This window comes from Vidua macroura, chromosome 15 (assembly GCF_024509145.1).
Source record: "Vidua macroura isolate BioBank_ID:100142 chromosome 15, ASM2450914v1, whole genome shotgun sequence".
In the NCBI taxonomy this organism is placed as follows: domain Eukaryota; kingdom Metazoa; phylum Chordata; class Aves; order Passeriformes; family Viduidae; genus Vidua; species Vidua macroura.
In genome coordinates, this window is record NC_071585.1 from 17708627 (window position 1) to 17724813 (window position 16187).

Genomic DNA, 16187 nt, shown 5'->3' on the forward strand with positions numbered 1-16187 from the left:
TAGGAGGCAGTTTTGTATCCAGAGAGAAGCTGACGTCCCACAGCCACAGCTCCTGTCCTTATCTGCAAGTTTAGATGGCTGGAACACAAATGGGAAGCTCATTATCTTCAAACCATTGACAAATTGCCACTCTGAGCCAATTACCAGGAAAGCAGATGTTGGGCACCGTGCTCTGGACATGACCTTGCTCTCTGAAATGTTGGAGTTTGATTCTCCAGGCTCTTAATTAAATAGAGAGGGTTGTGGAGAGAAGGGAAAATGGGATTTCAGCCCCAGATCTGCAGCAGGGGATGAGGAACCTCCCACGTGGGGGGCACAGAAAGGAGGTTCCCCCTTTCTCCTGCCCCTCCTGGAGACCCCCCCATGTCCAGAGCTCCTGCTGCCTGTCCCCATCTGTCCCCACGATCCTGGGGCAGCCTGGGCTTGGAGCTGATGCTTTAGGGATACCCCTCCACCTGAGCCCTTGGCATTAACCTGAATTTCTCTGACATTTTTTAGATGGTTTGGGGTTGGTTTTTTTCCACGGCGAGGACTGACTGAGAACAGTGTGAAGGGGCCAGAATAGATGAGGAGGGAGGTGGTGGGTGACCCCAAAAGGGCAGAGCAGGTGGATGAATGAGAGGTTTTTGTGGAGGGAAGGATGACTCAGCCCAGCATTGATCCCTCCCTGGGCTGCAGGGGCAGTGCTGCTTCCTTCCCAGGGCTTAATTCCATTTTTTCAGCTGTTTGCTCTTGTGTTCATTCAGAATTTATGGCAGTGTGCTGCTTCTAGCTGGTAATTTTTCTGTAATCTATCTCCTGCCTTCTGTTTTATTTCAGGGCATACAGGTGTGAGTTTCAAGGGGTTTTAAAAGAAAAGTAGGTGGTTAATCTAATCCTAAAGACTCCGTTTGAAAGTCATTCCCTTCAGCATATTCACAAAGCGTTGCTTGAAAAGACTTTTATCTGATAAAGTCTTGTATCTATTTCCACTGCTGCCTTTGGAAAAGATGGAAACAAGCTCTGAGGCTTGAATTCTCAAAGGCATTGGAGAAAATCTAGAGAAATCACCATGTAATAAATGGATTTTACTGCTCAGACACAGGGAGAGCAGTACTGCAGACAGCCTCTGCCAGTCTCAGTTGGAAAAAGGATTTTCCAAGGTAGCAAAGGTATCTCAGGGCTCACTGAATCCAAAGTTTGCTGCCACTGCCTTAAGCTTTTTCATCATCTCTTTGATATTTTAATATATTAGAGAGATTTACCCTTGAAATATTTATTTCTTGCACGTTTTATGCATACATGCCCATTCTTTGTGCCAGTGCAATAAAAAATAATTGCACTGCAGATAAACAGACCCAGAAGCTCTGACGGAGTCTCCAAATACAGCGAACCTGTCAGGAGAGGCAATTTTCTCCTCCAATATTTGCAGGCCAATTTGCAATGCAATTCCTTCTCAAAGTCTTTGGGGGGAGGGTGGAGAAAACAACAGAGAAACAAAAATGTCTGTGGGTTTGGGTTTGGGTGCACATCTGGCACCTCCTGATGCAGCTGCAGCATCCTCTCCCTGCCTCCTGCACCCTCCTGGCTGTCCCAGCCCAGGAAGGTCCCCCCAGGGCTGTGTCCCTGTGCCTGCTCTGTTTGCTGGAGTGTTTCAGACACTTGCACACCACAAACCAGCCCTGAGTGTGTTCTCTGATCCCAAGCTGATCCTACACTCAGGCACAGCCCAAAATCCCTGCTAAAGCACGGCAGATGCACCCGGAGAGCGACAGCTGCTCCTTGTGCTGTTTGCAAACATTAATTACCATTAATGGACAGCAAATTAGCTCAGCCCCGTGGGAGAGGTGCTGCTGTAAAGCCTCCCGAGCCCTGTGGTGACATCCTGTGACAGCAGCCCTGTCCCTGTGCCAGGGCACAGAGTGCCAGGGCACAGGGTGGGCACTGCCCAGCATTCCCCTTCCCGTGGCATCACGGACGGGCACGAGGGACTGACTGGTGCCCAAAGGATGCCCAGGCTGTGGCTGGGAGCACAGGGTGTTTTCCCAGGCTGGGAGGAAGCCGCAGTGCCCAGCAGTGCCCTGTGGAACATCCCTGCCTGCCCAGGGCCACGGGGAGCTGGTTAGTGGGGAGGGTGATTAAATTTGGCTAGCTGGCAGTAATTCACGGTTCCAGTTCTGATTAAATGCCCCAAATTCCAGCTGGAGTTCTGCCCAGGCTGTAAATCTCCTGTGCCTCTTTCACCTGGATCTCAGAGAGCTCAGGTGGAGCACAGAGGGCCTGGGAGGTGACACAGCTGTGGAGCTGTCCCTGCCAGCCACAACAGCAGCCCAGGGAGTGCAGAATCCACGTCCCAGAGCATTAAGGAAAATCCCGGAGCAGATGGCCACGGCACGCTCTGCCCTTTATTCATCTTTGCAAACCCTCCAGAAATATTTCATTTATTTTGCCACCCTTGCTGCCAATAACCCTCCACACACCTCAGCCTCACGGGCAGCGTGGAGGAGCCCCCTCTCTCTCCATTTGGCAACATGCATTTGTTTGTGTTCCCTGCTAAATTTATCCAGCTCCAATTAACTGTTCTCTTTAGCATTTTTCTCAGTGTAATTATCTCAACACCAGCAGGCCGTTGTTTTTCTAATAAGAATTTAATTTTGTTAGATATAATCATTTTAGGACATTTTCTTTTTCTGGACCAACGATGCAGAACTTTGTATTATTTGGCACAATGAGAGCCCAAAGCTTATTTGCTCAGTGGGAAAAAGGAAAATAGAAAGAGCTGTTCTTTCCAAAAAAATATTAAAATCTGGTTATACAGCGGCCAGAACCTGTTTTCACTGAAACATCAGCAATGGCAGTGTTGGATTAATCTTCCACAGGCACAAATAAATTGAAATTGTAGCTCCTTAGGTTCATCACTTGGTCAGGGCTCAGCTGGAGGCTCTGTCCCAGTCTGGATTCCCTGAGGGATGAGGACAAGGGCAGTGACCTCCCACTGACAGAGGGCTTGGCTCTTGCACCCTGACTTTGGGAGGGAGACAGCAGCACCCACAGTTTTCCCATCCTTTTGTCTTCTTTTTCCACTTTTCTCATCCTTTTTTCTTATTTTTTCCAGATTTCCCATCCTTTTGTCTTCTTTTTCCAGTTTTCTCATCCTTTTTCTCCTTTTTTCCAGATTTCCCATCCTTTTGTCTTCTTTTTCCAGTTTTCTCATCCTTTTTTCTTATTTTTTCCAGATTTCCCATCCTTTTGTCTTCTTTTTCCAGTTTTCTCATCCTTTTTTCTCCTTTTTTCCAGATTTCCCATCCTTTTGTCTTCTTTTTCCAGCTTTCTCATCCTTTTTTCTCTTTTTTTCCAGATTTCCCATCCTTTTGTCTTCTTTTTCCAGTTTTCTCATCCTTTTTTCTCCTTTTTTTCCAGATTTCCCATCCTTTTGTCTTCTTTTTCCAGTTTTCTCATCCTTTTTTCTCCTTTTTTCCAGATTTCCCATCCTTTTGTCTTCTTTTTCCAGTTTTCTCATCCTTTTTTCTCCTTTTTTCCAGATTTCCCATCCTTTTGTCTTCTTTTTCCAGTTTTCTCATCCTTTTTTCTCCTTTTTTCCAGATTTCCCCATCCTTTTGTCTTCTTTTTCCAGTTTTCTCATCCTTTTTTCTCCTTTTTTCCAGATTTCCCATCCTTTTGTCTTCTTTTTCCAGTTTTCTCATCCTTTTTTCTCCTTTTTTCCAGATTTCCCATCCTTTTGTCTTCTTTTTCCAGTTTTCTCATCCTTTTTTCTCATTTTTTCCAGATTTCCCATCCTTTTGTCTTCTTTTTCCAGTTTTCTCATCCTTTTTTCTCCTTTTTTTCCAGATTTCCCATCCTTTTGTCTTCTTTTTCCAGTTTTCTCATCCTTTTTTCTCCTTTTTTCCAGATTTCCCATCCTTTTGTCTTCTTTTTTCCCCTCAGTTTTCCCATCCTTTTATCTTTTTTTTTTTCCAGTTTTCCTGTCTTTTTGGCTTCTTTTTTCCTAGATGATTTAAGGGGGGGGTGTGTGTGTGTGAAATATTACTCAGTGTGAGTGCTCAGTGAGTGTTCTGTGTCTCATCCTGGCCCCAGGATGATCCAGCATATGCTATGTACATCATTTTACATCTGCACATGACACCAAACGCTTTGAAGCGTGGGCCACCCCCAGAGCCAGGCTGTTAATAAGGGTGGGGGTGGATTTGTCTGTCTGTGATAGCTGAGAGCTCCTCGCAGGGTAAGTGCCTGCAGGCTCCCAGCTCCAAACTGCTCTGCAAGCCAGGGAGATGCTTTAATTTCTCTCCAAGGGCAGGGAATGCTCCCTGGCAGCTCGGTAATTCCGTTTCTGCAGGAGGCAGGAAGGAGCAGCGGTGTGCTCCGAGCCTCAGCAGGCCTGAGGAAAGAGCTGAGCACTCCAGGGCAGCTTTTCCACAGCCACGGGGCTGAGGAGGTGTTTGGATAAAGCAAGAATTCCTTGCCATGGCCCACAGCCCGTTGTGCTGCTGGCAGGCAGATCCAGGCTGGGGAGCTGCAGGGAGCGTGGAACTGGTTCCAACTGGGACCTTCCAGTGCCCGAGGGAGGATGGAAAAGAGAGTGCCAGGGCAAGGGAATGGCTTCCCATTGGCAGAGGGCAGGCACAGATGGGATTTGGGAAGGAATTGTTCCCTGGCAGGGTGGGCAGGCCCTGGCACAGGTGCCCAGAGCAGCTGGGGCCGTCCCTGGATCCCTGGCAGTGCCCAAGGCCAGGCTGGATGGGTTTGGAGCACTTGGGACAGTGGGAGGTGTCCCTGCCCCTGCCTGGGGTGGAATTAAATGATCTTTAAGGTCCCTTTCCTGTGATTCTGTGATTTCTACAGTGGCCAGAAGAGCCACAAGGCCAGAGAAATGATGGATTTCTTCTTTTCAGCCACCTGTAAAATGTCAGCACTTGATTCATTCCTGTCTGATAAGGAAGAGGAGAAGTAGAATAATAACCTCTGCTTTGTTGGAAGAGCTGCAGCTCTGGGAAGGGATTCCTGTGTTTCCCCTCCAGTGGAGAATGTCATTGCAGAGGAGAGGAGGTTTCACATCAGCTGCTTCGCTGTAGGTGACAGGGAAGGGAACATTTGCGAGGAACTTGACTGATAATGGGGAGAATTAATATTTAATTGGGCCTGGACATGGCATTAATCACGTGCATGTATTGCATTTTGTGTTCATCCATCACGCTGCCACAGCAGCACCTAACAGATATTCCTTGTGAGGCCAGGAAAACAGCTCTGCCTTGAAATGGAGCAGAAGTACAGAGCAGGTCGTTATTCCAGCCTCTGACTAAGACTATTGACAATCTCACAGATAAAATTACTTTTCTCCCAGTGAATAAATAGCTGCTTAAATGCTCAGGCCACCACATACAGCAAAGCACCAGCTCCTGCACCAGCTCCACATGACTTAAAAAAAAAAAAAACTCCTTAGGAAAAAAATGGAAATTCTTATATTTCTGTGCCTGTTTAGGTTCCCATTCAAACTTCCAGGCCTCCTGGTGGCACTCCCAGCTGTCTGTGGCTGATTCCTGGGATGGAAACCCTGCTGGGCTCTGAGGAGTGGGTGCTCTGCTCCTCTGCCTCCCTCCCCATCACACAATTGTCACCCACACCCTGCTCAGGGCACTTTGTCACCCAAAACAGTGACAGGAGGAGCCCAGCTCGACTGGCTGAGCACGGGGGAAGTTCTGGTAGCAGCGAAAGTGAAATAAAATAAAATCTTCTGACGTGAAAGTGGAGGAAAATTGCTGCTGAATCACTGGGGGGGAAGAAATATGAGAGCTTAAGGTGTCATTTTTACAGGCATAATTTTTACTCTAATGGCCTTTAATAGCAGGAACAATTCAGTGTAATTCTTTCGGCTGCAGCACAGAGAGGAGCAGAGAAATGTGATCACTCAAACTGCTGGCAAGAATTGTTTTCCTGCTGCAGTTAATTATTGGTGTACAGTGGTTTTCTCTTCCTGTTTGCTTATCCAACTTGTCAAAGGGTAGCTGCTGTCTTGGCTGGTTTTATCCTTTCATTTATTGGATTTCTTCTTTTGCCCTTTCTGCAAAGAAATGGAGTCTCTCGTGCCTTGCCTTTGATGTCCAGCACTTCCAGTGGAAACTTCGAGATAAGAAATAATGAAACAGCTTAAATTTATTTTTAAAATATAGATCCTTTCTGTTGAGAGTCAGAGGAGCAGCTCCCTCTGTCCCAACAAACATCCCCAAAATCGCTGTTGGAATTCCAAGGTCATTTCCTGGGACAGGGATCAGCCCCAGAGGAGCTGGAGCTCCACCAGAGGAACATTTCACCCACAGCTCTGAAAGAGCAGCTCCTGGCAAATCCTATTTTTTGGAAGTGCAGCTTTCCAGAGGAACAGGCTGATTTTTCGTGTACACAGGAAACCAGAGGAGAACAGAGGAATTATCAAATTGCAGGAGTTGAATGCCTGTTTCAGCATTTTTCCCCTGTGACATTTTGAATCTTGTTCCAAAGAGACTTTTAAGAAATGTTTTCTTTTGACACTTTGATATTATTTCAAGCCTCTGTGTGGAATATATCATCTGATTTTATCAAAATAAAGCAATTTGGTTGACTCCACATGACTTAAAAAAAAAAAAAAAGGCCTTAGGAAAAAAATGGAAATTCTTATATTTCTGTGCCTGTTTAGGTTCCCATTCAAATCTTGATGAAATAAATGCACAGCTTGAAGAGCAGCTCTTTAATACACACACGTGTGCTTGCTAATTTAATTTCTCTAATTCATGCTTCTGCTGCCCTCATAAAAATTTTTACAGAGTGTGCTGAAATCCAAAAATCTAAAGAGCAAAAAATATTTTATTGGGAACCTGAGACTGATTGTCAGGTCAGGACCACTGAAAGCCTGCAATTGGATATTTGCTGATCTGGTCTTCTTAGGAATAAATAATAACTTCAGAGCCAGAGATTTCCAGTTTTAGGTTTGCTACCCCTTCCTGATGGAGAGATCCACCTGCAGGGTTGGCACAGGGGTCAAACAAAGAGAAAATTTGATTTCTTATCTCTTTGAGAAGATATTTTTAGGTCTTAACTGTTTTAGGGGCAGGGGCCTGTTGTACTTGGGATATTTTGAAGGGATCAGGAGGAGGGGGGAGAGCTCAGGGCACATCCCCTTGATGGTGCAAAGACACCTTTGCCCTGTCCTTGGGGAGGTTAAAGCCCAGCTGAAAAGAGGTGGATTCCTGGGAAATGGAAGAACACACTTGATTTCACTGCCAGTTTCACAGCTTTGGGAGACTTTGTTAATTTGTGCTAACAGCTTTTGCAGCCTTGTCAAAATAAATGTCCAGTGCAGGAAGGAAATTCAGCTAAGGCTGCCTGGAAGGAAGGGATATTCCTTGGAGGGTGGGAACATCCTTAGTGCAGAGGGAGAGCAGGGCTGAATATGGGATTTCTCCCTTGCCCTGCCACCTCAGACAGCCCACAGCATTTCTGGAAAGCAGAAAACTCCGGCTTTTCCTTGAACCCTGGGGGAATATCCCAAGTTCCTGTGTGAGGGGCCCCGTGGAAGCAGGCTACAGACCCCTGTTTTCCCTGTTTTGAGAAGCAGCTGGAGAAAGGGCTTTACAATTTAATTTTTAGAAAGCTTGAAAGTCTCCTCTGACTGCTTCTGTCCCGTTTTTGTATTGCACACAGGTAGGAATCGTATTCAAAGAGAAGCTTTATCAAATCAGGGCTTAGGCCTGTTACTTTTCTAAGTGCAGCTAAGCAGCTAGCTAAGTTCCCATGTGAAAGAATCTTGAACATGAAAGTCAGTTAACACAACAAGTTAGTCTTTTGAAGGAAACCAATTTGCACCTTTAATAACAAAAGATCTATCCCATGAGAATCCACAAAGAAAATACATAAAAACCCGTGAATACAAAACACAAACACCTTCTAACCAATGAACTGAGCGGCAGGAAAACTCCCAGCCAGCTGGAGTTGAACACAAAGTCTGTGAAAGCTGCAGAAAAAATGAGATTTGTGAATAAAGGATTGGTTTTGGTGCACGAAGAAATGCAGCACCACCTGCTTTATGAGATTTTTGCCCTGCAGGTACTATGCCATCTGCTGCCAGCCCCTGGTGTACAGGAACAAGATGACCCCGCTGCGCATCGCGCTGATGCTGGGGGGCTGCTGGATAATCCCAACCTTCATTTCCTTCCTCCCCATCATGCAAGGCTGGAATAGCATTGGCATCATTGACCTGGTGAGTAGCCAGGCAGGGACACCGATCCAATGTGCTGGGTGGGTGCTGGATGTTCTCTAGAAAAGCAATTTTCAGGGAAAGGGAAAACGAAGGAGAAACTTCTTCTTGACAGTGCAGAGGGGCTGCTGAATTTCTGGAGGGGGTCCTTAAGGGGGGTTGAAGTGGTTCTGTCCTGGAAGGACTGACACAGGGATGGGGTGGCCTGGGAGAGGATTTTAGCCACATTCAGTTCAGTGAGGAGTCCTTGGAAAAAAGGCCAAGCCCCAGCTGGCCCCTGACAACACCTCAGGAGTCCTTGGTCCCCCCGGCCTTTGCAGCTCTCGCTTAAAAAAGAGGGAGGATTATTCTCAGCTAAGGCTGCCTAGAAGGAAGGGATATTCCTTGGAGGGTGGGAATATCAGCAGTGCAGAGGGAGAGCAGGGCTGAATATGGGATTTCTCCCTTGCCCTGCCACCTCAGACAGCCCACAGCATTTACCTGTGCCTCCTTCTCCCTGGCTGCAAAGCAGAAAACTCTGTCTCCTCTGACTGCTTCTGTCCCATTTTTGTGCTGCATACAGGTAGGAATCTTATTAAAGAAAAGCTTTACCAAGCTTATAGTGCCAGGACAAGGGAGTGGCTGCACACTGCCAGAGGGCAGGATTAAATGGGATATCAGGAAAAATTCCTTCCCTGGGGGGTGGCACAGGTTGCCCAGGGAGGTTGTGGATGTGTCCAGGTGTCCAAGGATGGCTGGATGGGGCTTGGAGCAACCTGGGCTAGTGGAAGGTGTCCCTGCCCATGACAGGGGGTGACACAAGATGATTTTTAAGGTCCCTCCCTGTTGGAGTCCTGGATGCTGAGAATTTTAGACTTTCCGTGCTGACAGACTCTGACTCCCAAGAGAGCACTACATTTGACCTGAGGCCGTAGAGAAAGCTTCCCAAACCGACTGACAGCACTGAGGTGATGAGCGTGTAGCCGACACCTCCCAACCCAGCCCGTTCTCTGATTCCCACTTCTTCCCTCCTTCCTTCCTTGCCTTGCCCTCCCCTCCGCACCCCAGATCCAGCAGAGACAGTTCAACAAGGCCTCCAACTCCACCTACTGCATCTTCATGGTGAACAAGCCCTACGCCATCACCTGCTCCGTGGTGGCCTTCTACATCCCCTTCCTGCTGATGGTGCTGGCCTACCACCGCATCTACGTGACGGCGCGGGCGCACGCGCGGCAGATCCGCCTGCTGCAGCGCGCGGGGAACCCGGCCGAGCCCCGCCAGGGCCCCCAGGAGCCACGGCAGCACCCCCCCGACCAGCACAGCACCCACCGCATGAAAACCGAGACCAAAGCCGCCAAGACCCTGTGCATCATCATGGGCTGCTTCTGCCTCTGCTGGGCCCCGTTCTTCGTCACCAACATCGTGGATCCCTTCATTAACTACACGGTGCCCGGCAAGCTGTGGACGGCCTTCCTGTGGCTGGGCTACATCAACTCGGGCTTGAACCCTTTCCTCTACGCCTTCCTCAACAAGGCTTTCAGACGTGCCTTCCTCATCATCCTGTGCTGCGGCGACGAGCGCTACCGAAGGCCTTCCATCCTGGGCCAGACCGTGCCCTGCTCCACCACCACCATCAACGGCTCCACGCACGTGCTGAGGTGAGTCTGCCCTGATGCCTTCAGGGGCTGCCCAGGAGGCTGCCTAGGCTGCAGTGTTAAAGGAATAAAGATTTATGGAAAGGCCTTCACAGGACACACCCTGGGCAGTGCAAGAGCCCGGCCGTGGCTCCACCCCACATGGACTCCTGCTCACCAGTTTTGACACTTTTATAAGTTTGGGTCCATTTCCCTGTTGGGGTTCAGTGTCCAATTCCAGCTCCAGGTGCTGCAGTCCCACCCTCCCAGGTTGCTCTCCTCCATTCCCTGCTGTTTGCACTTTTTGGGGCTGAAGCTGCAGCGGTGTCCTTGGTTCTGGGCTGGAAAAGGATTGTTGTGTGTGCCTGAGCTGTGAGGAGAGCTGCTGGCACTTGACATGAAGTTCAGAATTATAAATGCAGTGCAGAGTGTGGAAAACATGAAAGCTCAAACTGAAGGCATCAGCCCAGGGCTGCCCAGAGCCTGCAGCCACCAGCAAGAGGAGTTTCTAGAGGATTGCTTTCATTTTGCAATATCTTGCTGGTGTCAGTGCTTAGGAAGGGATGGGGCAAAAGCAATCCTGAGGGGCTCGGACAGCCTGGGTTTGTAGGGAACAGGTGTGTGCAGGTGTGCCCAGGAAAGAACTGGGAGGATGCAGAAGTTGTGTGTGAATTTTGGCATCATTTGGTCTGAAGGGAACGACTTGACCCTGTGGATGCTGCCCGCTGCATCTTCTTTAGGAAAGGGACCAAAAGTTTCTGCAAATGAGGACGTTGTGCCAGTGGGATTTTCCAGCTGCTTTTTGTCCCCTGGCAGGGAGAGCAGTGGCAAGAGGGACAGACCTTGTGGTGAACTCAGCTATGACAAAAATTAGCACAATAACGAGCTGTTAATAGATGGGGATTTCTGGGGATTTCTGGGTGTTCAGGGCTCTGTGCAACACCAGACTGAAAAAAAGCCAAAACCATCTGAAAAATGCTGTGCTCCCCTTGAAACAGATTGTTTGCATTTCTTCTGTCATGAGTAGATATTTATTCAACACAAACCAACAAACTCCTGCCTCCACGAGTCACTGCACTCTTGTACAGCACAAGTGGACGGGGAGCCAGGTCAGCATTGCTGGAATTCCTGGATAAAACAAGTTGTGGAAATTTTGCCATAGCAAAGAAGATGACTTTGGGTGAAATCTACTTGAGCAGACAAACTCTGGAACGTGTGGGCCAGGGAGGTCACTCTGGTGTGTTCCATTCCCTCTCAGAAGTGCTCGGAGCAGGGAAAGCTCTAGTGAGAGGTTCATTTACCATTTTCCAGCACTGAGAGGTCTTCTCCAAATGTCAGTTGGATTCCTCCAAAGGAAAACACTTCCTGATTTTTCTCTTGAGTGAGCCAAGAGAAACAAAGTGGGGGAAAGCAGAAACAAGCACCTTGGTGGGTGGGAGCTGCAGTGAGCCCCAGTGCTCCCTGCTGCCACTGGAACAGGAGTGCAGCAGCTCAGGCTCCAGTTTTTAGAGGTTGAACAGCTCCATGGAGCCAGTGGAATAAAAATAAATCCCTGGTGGGAGGAAAGTGGTCAGAGCTGCTGTGGAGCAAAAGGATGAGTGGTCACAGAATCCTGCAACCACAGAATGGTTTGTGTGGGTGTTTGAATGGTTTGTGTGGGTGTTTGAACGGTTTATGATGGTTTTTGAACGGTTTGTGGTGGGTGTTTGAATGGTTTGTGGTGGTTTTTGAACAGTATGTGATGGTTTTTGAACGGTTTGTGGTGGCTTTTGAACGGTTTGTGATGGATTTTGAATGGTTTGTGGTGGCTTTTGAACGGTTTGTGATGGTTTTTGAATGGTTTGTGGTGGTTTTTGAACGGTTTGTGATGGTTTTTGAATGGTTTGTGGTGGTTTTTGAACAGTTTGTGATGGTTTTTGAATGGTTTGTGGTGGTTTTTGAACGGTTTGTGAAGGTTTTTGAATGGTTTGTGGTGGTTTTTGAACAGTTTGTGATGTTTTTGAATGGTTTGTGGTGGTTTCTGAATGGTTTGTGATGGATTTTGAATGGTTTATAATGGTTTTTGAAGGTTTTTGAATGGTTTGTGGTGGTTTTTGAATGGTTCTTGATGGTTTTTGAACAGTTTGTGATGGTTTTTGAACGGTTTGTGATGGATTTTGAATGGTTTGTAATGGTTTTTGAAGGTTTTTGAATGGTTTGTGATGGTTTTTGAACGGTTTGTGGTGGTTTTTGAACAGTTTGTGATGGTTTTTGAATGGTTTGTGGTGGTTTTTGAATGGTTTGTGATGGTTTTTGAATGGTTTGTGGTGGTTTCTGAATGGTTTGTGATGGATTTTGAATGGTTTATAATGGTTTTTGAAGGTTTTTGAATGGTTTGTGTGGGTGTTTGAATGGCTTGTGGTGGTTTTTGAACAGTTTATGATGGTTTTTGAATGGTTTGTGATGGTTTTTGAACGGTTTGTGGTGGTTTTTGAATGGTTCTTGATGGTTTTTGAACAGTTTGTGGTGGTTTTTGAACGGTTTGTGATGGATTTTGAACGGTTTGTGGTGGTTTCTGAACAGTTTGTGATGTGTGGCTCTCAGCCAGGCTGCCCCACAGCACAGGTGGTGCTGGGGGTGGAGCAGTGATCCCACCCCACCTGTGAGGCTGGCATTTCATGGGCTGCAGCTGTGGCTCTGTTCAGGAATCACAGAGGTTGTCCCTCAGAGCTGTTCCTGGTGCACCCAGCAGTCTCTCAGGATCTGGGCTTGCAGGTAAAACATCTCCTCCTGTTCTTCCTCCTCCTCTTCTTTACCTTTCCCTGGGCACTGAGGCAGGTGAAGAGAGCACGGAGCTTCCCAAGGAGAGCAGCACGCTCAGTGCTGGGGGTTGGAAAGGGTTAAAATTTCTGACTGCCTGGGAATTTTAATGCTCCTGCAAGATGAATCAGAGCTCTGACAGCTTCTGTCTCCTTCAGGACAAGTTCGTGAGCCCCAGGTGGATCTTTTGGCCTTGCTCTGCCCTCCCCTCCGTCCCCCAGACTCTCTGTTTCACTCTGGATTTGCACTGGGCATTTTTGGAGGTGTTTTGGAAGCAAATGTGGAGTTTTTGTGCTGGTGGCACCTGCAGAGCTTTGGGGTCTGTGTTGCCCCTTCTCCAGCAGTTCCTTTATCCGTGGCACCATCAGGGAAGAGTTTCCCCCCTTGCCAAGGTGCTGATAAAGCACATTCCCACGAAATTCTCTTTTTGGAAATTCCTGAGCAAAAGCTTGAGAGACACAGCAAGTGATGAGCATTTAAAAATGGTGATTTCAGTGATATTTCATTCGTTGTGGCCAGGGCAGGGCAGCCAGAGGTTGCTCAAGATGTGTTTTCCACTCCAGAGGTTTCAGTTCAGGGATCAGCTCCCTGTGCCAGCAGAAGTGGCTCCAGACCAAGCCCAAGCTGAGGAGATCTGATTGCTGCCTGGAAATGCTAATATTGTTAAATAGGCAAGAGGTAATTTGATTTTCACCTAAATTTCATTAGCTGCCAACCTGGAAAGGGATTCTCTAAAAATACAGGGGATGATTAGACTCAGTAACAACTTTAAAAAAAAAGAGTTTTGTCATTTCTTGAAGGAGCTTTCTTAAATTTTTAATGCAGCTTTGCCAACGTTTACAACCAAACTTATGTTCCAACTTCCCTGGTGTGGTTTTCCAGCTTGGCATCAGTGCCAGCCTTCTGTGACTGGGGCTGTCGGGGTCCTGAGCAGGGCACGGGGAGCTGTGACCATCAGGGGTCCCTCAGATTTGGGCTGAGTCAGGGAGGGCAGGGGAGGTTTGGGATCTGCTGCGGGGTCCAGGAGCAGAGGAACCCTCAGGTGCAGGAATGTGGGTGTTCCAGAACACCCAAGTTACCACCCTGAGTCAGAGGAGCCTCCTTCCCCCAAACCCTGCTCCCCAAAGAGCTGCTGAAGCCTTGTCCCAGCCCCAAAAATGCCTCACCGGAGGGAACAGAGAGCTTCTGATAAGAGAAAAGCTTCTTGTAATTGTGCTGAGAGAAATCAAGATATTTATCTTATTTCCTACAAAGGATAGAGGGGATTAGAGTTTTACAATAACACAGTTTCCTTCCATTTTCAAAAGATAATATCTTTCAATATGCCTGGGTGTTGGAAAGAGAGATTACAGTGCAGCTAAACCCCTTTTTGTTACTTGGCCTAATACAAGATTTGGGATCAGAAGTTCTGCATCAGTTTGTGTCCAGTGGGGAAGCCGAGGCTCTGCAGGGCACCTGGAGCTCTGAAAGGACTGAGATGTAACTCACCTTTGTTATAAATGAAAACCAATTGAAGAATGAAGGAAATTCATTAAATGATCAAAGTATAAATTTGGAAAACAAAAAAAAAAGGAAAGCCACAAGCGATTGGACTCTGAGCCAGGCGATCGGCGTCGGGGAGATTTAGGACTTGGCCTCTGTGGCACCAGAGTCCCCGTGGGTCTCCAAAGCTCAGTTCTAAGGGGTCCATTTTTATTCAGTCTCTCAGGCTTTGGAAGGGGCTCTTCTTTAGCAGATTGTCTCGTTTTCCCGGAACCGGTGGAAAATTGCTGGAATCCTGTCAGGTGAAAATCTCCGGGACAAGCTTCTGATGATGCCTATCAGAAATGTCTCCAGCTGGGGTCTTGTCAGATGAGAAATCCCTTGGAATAGACATTTCTGGAGACAGTGTCTTCTTGGTGTTTTGAATTTCTATCACTTAGCTTGCTTGTTGCCCGACACTGGTTTTAGTACACAAGACGCTGTGGTTTTTAATTTCATTTAGCATAAATTATTTTATAACATATATTACATATTACACCTTTGTCAGCTCCTAATTGCATGATCTGTGCTTTGGGCAGGGAAGGCAGCTGTGTCGTGGTGGGGCAGCACCTGCCTTCCAGCTGGAATTAGGGACCCACGGCCAGGGCAGAGCCCTGCTGGCCACAGCCCCACATTCCCTGCAGCTGGAATGCCTGACAGCTCCTCCTGGCACAGCCCAGAGCTGGTGGAAACTTCCCACTTAAATAATGGAGTGCAACTTCAGCAACTGCATGTAGCTAGAACACAGACATCCCCATCATGCAGCTGAATCCAACTCCCAGTCCTTTGCCAGTCTCTCCGCTCATTCCAGAGGTCCAAAACAGGATTTAAAACTAATTTTGGTACCTGAATAAACTCTGTTATGGATAGAAATTTGCTCTCCACCTACTCACCTTCTGTTTCAACTGACCTTTGAATGTGTTGGGCTGGTTCTGTCCTCTCCAGAGATTAATTTGGTTTATCAGCAATGTGTTTTCAGACAATGCAAATCAGCGTGTGCAAAGAGCCCCACATGCCTTAGGGTTAGAAATTCTATGGAAACCTCAGCAATTATTGTCATGTTCTGTTCTTCCTCGGGGCAGCAGTATCTCCAACTCAGAGCTAATTGTGTAAGTGCATTTTAATTTTAGGTTCACTTCTTTGTTCTTCTTTTCAATAATTCTCTTCCTTTTTGATTGCTAGAGGAGAATTTATTTAAGCATTGTATGCACCACCCCATTGTAAAGTCACAATGTGGAAAAGCTTTCCCGTTGCTGTGTTAAAATTGCTTTTAAAGCTTTTGGAGTGTCTGTGGGACAGAAAACCTTGTTATTCCCGTGATATTTTGGCCAGAAATTTGTTATTTCCAGGTAGGTGTCGAGGACTTCCAGCACATCTGTTGTGATGTGACTGGTTTTTAACAATTTGCCATTTTTGGGATCCTTCCCATTGCCTGTGGTGCTCAGCCACCTTGGGCAGCTCTCAGCATCTTTCCACCCTCAGCTTTCCATTTCAAAACAGAAAAATGGCATTTGAGGGTTTGCTTTGATTTATTTGGCATAGCAGAGGTGATCCTTGCCACCATCTGCTGCTCAGTGCATCCGGAATGGGTGACCTGGGAATTGATCCAGAGCCAGCCTGGGTTCGGGTTTGCCACAGTAAACCTGCACTTTTGCCACGGGAATGTGGGAATGACATCCTGCCCTGCAAATGCTCCATCCCTATTAAGTGCAGCTGACTGAGGCTGCTCCTGCATGAGCTGATGGTTTCCAGTCCTCACTTGTGCATTAATCGCTGTGCTCTGGGGCTGTGACATTCCAGAGCAGAGCACTTTAAAATGCAGGGAACCGGATTTAGGAGGCACTTTGGGACCTCCCCAGGGCCTCCTCCCCTGGCTTTCTGCTGGGCTGCCCTTAAATTGGATTGGAAGGCACAGACACATTCCAGGCGCAGGTCTGGAGAGAGTTTTGCACAGCGGACCTTGGGATGGGCTTGGCTGTGTAACCTTTCCCTGCTCAGGCAGCGCTGGGCTGGGAACGGGAGCGTTGCGTGGT

At 47.6% G+C, this 16187-nt stretch overlaps 1 protein-coding gene across 2 annotated transcripts in view; it reads left to right on the forward strand.

The window, feature by feature from the left end:
* The window catches only part of HTR4 (5-hydroxytryptamine receptor 4), a 73339-nt gene that overhangs the window by 39070 nt on the left and 18082 nt on the right, over nucleotides 1-16187 (forward strand). For both annotated transcript variants that reach the window (XR_008439532.1, XM_053991341.1), the window contains exons 5-6: nucleotides 8071-8224; nucleotides 9269-9858. Coding sequence is in view for 1 of the 2 variants with exons in the window: in XM_053991341.1 (XP_053847316.1) it covers nucleotides 8071-8224; nucleotides 9269-9858 (744 nt within the window). In the remaining variant the exon portion in view is untranslated. The remainder of the gene's footprint in view (nucleotides 1-8070; nucleotides 8225-9268; nucleotides 9859-16187) is intronic.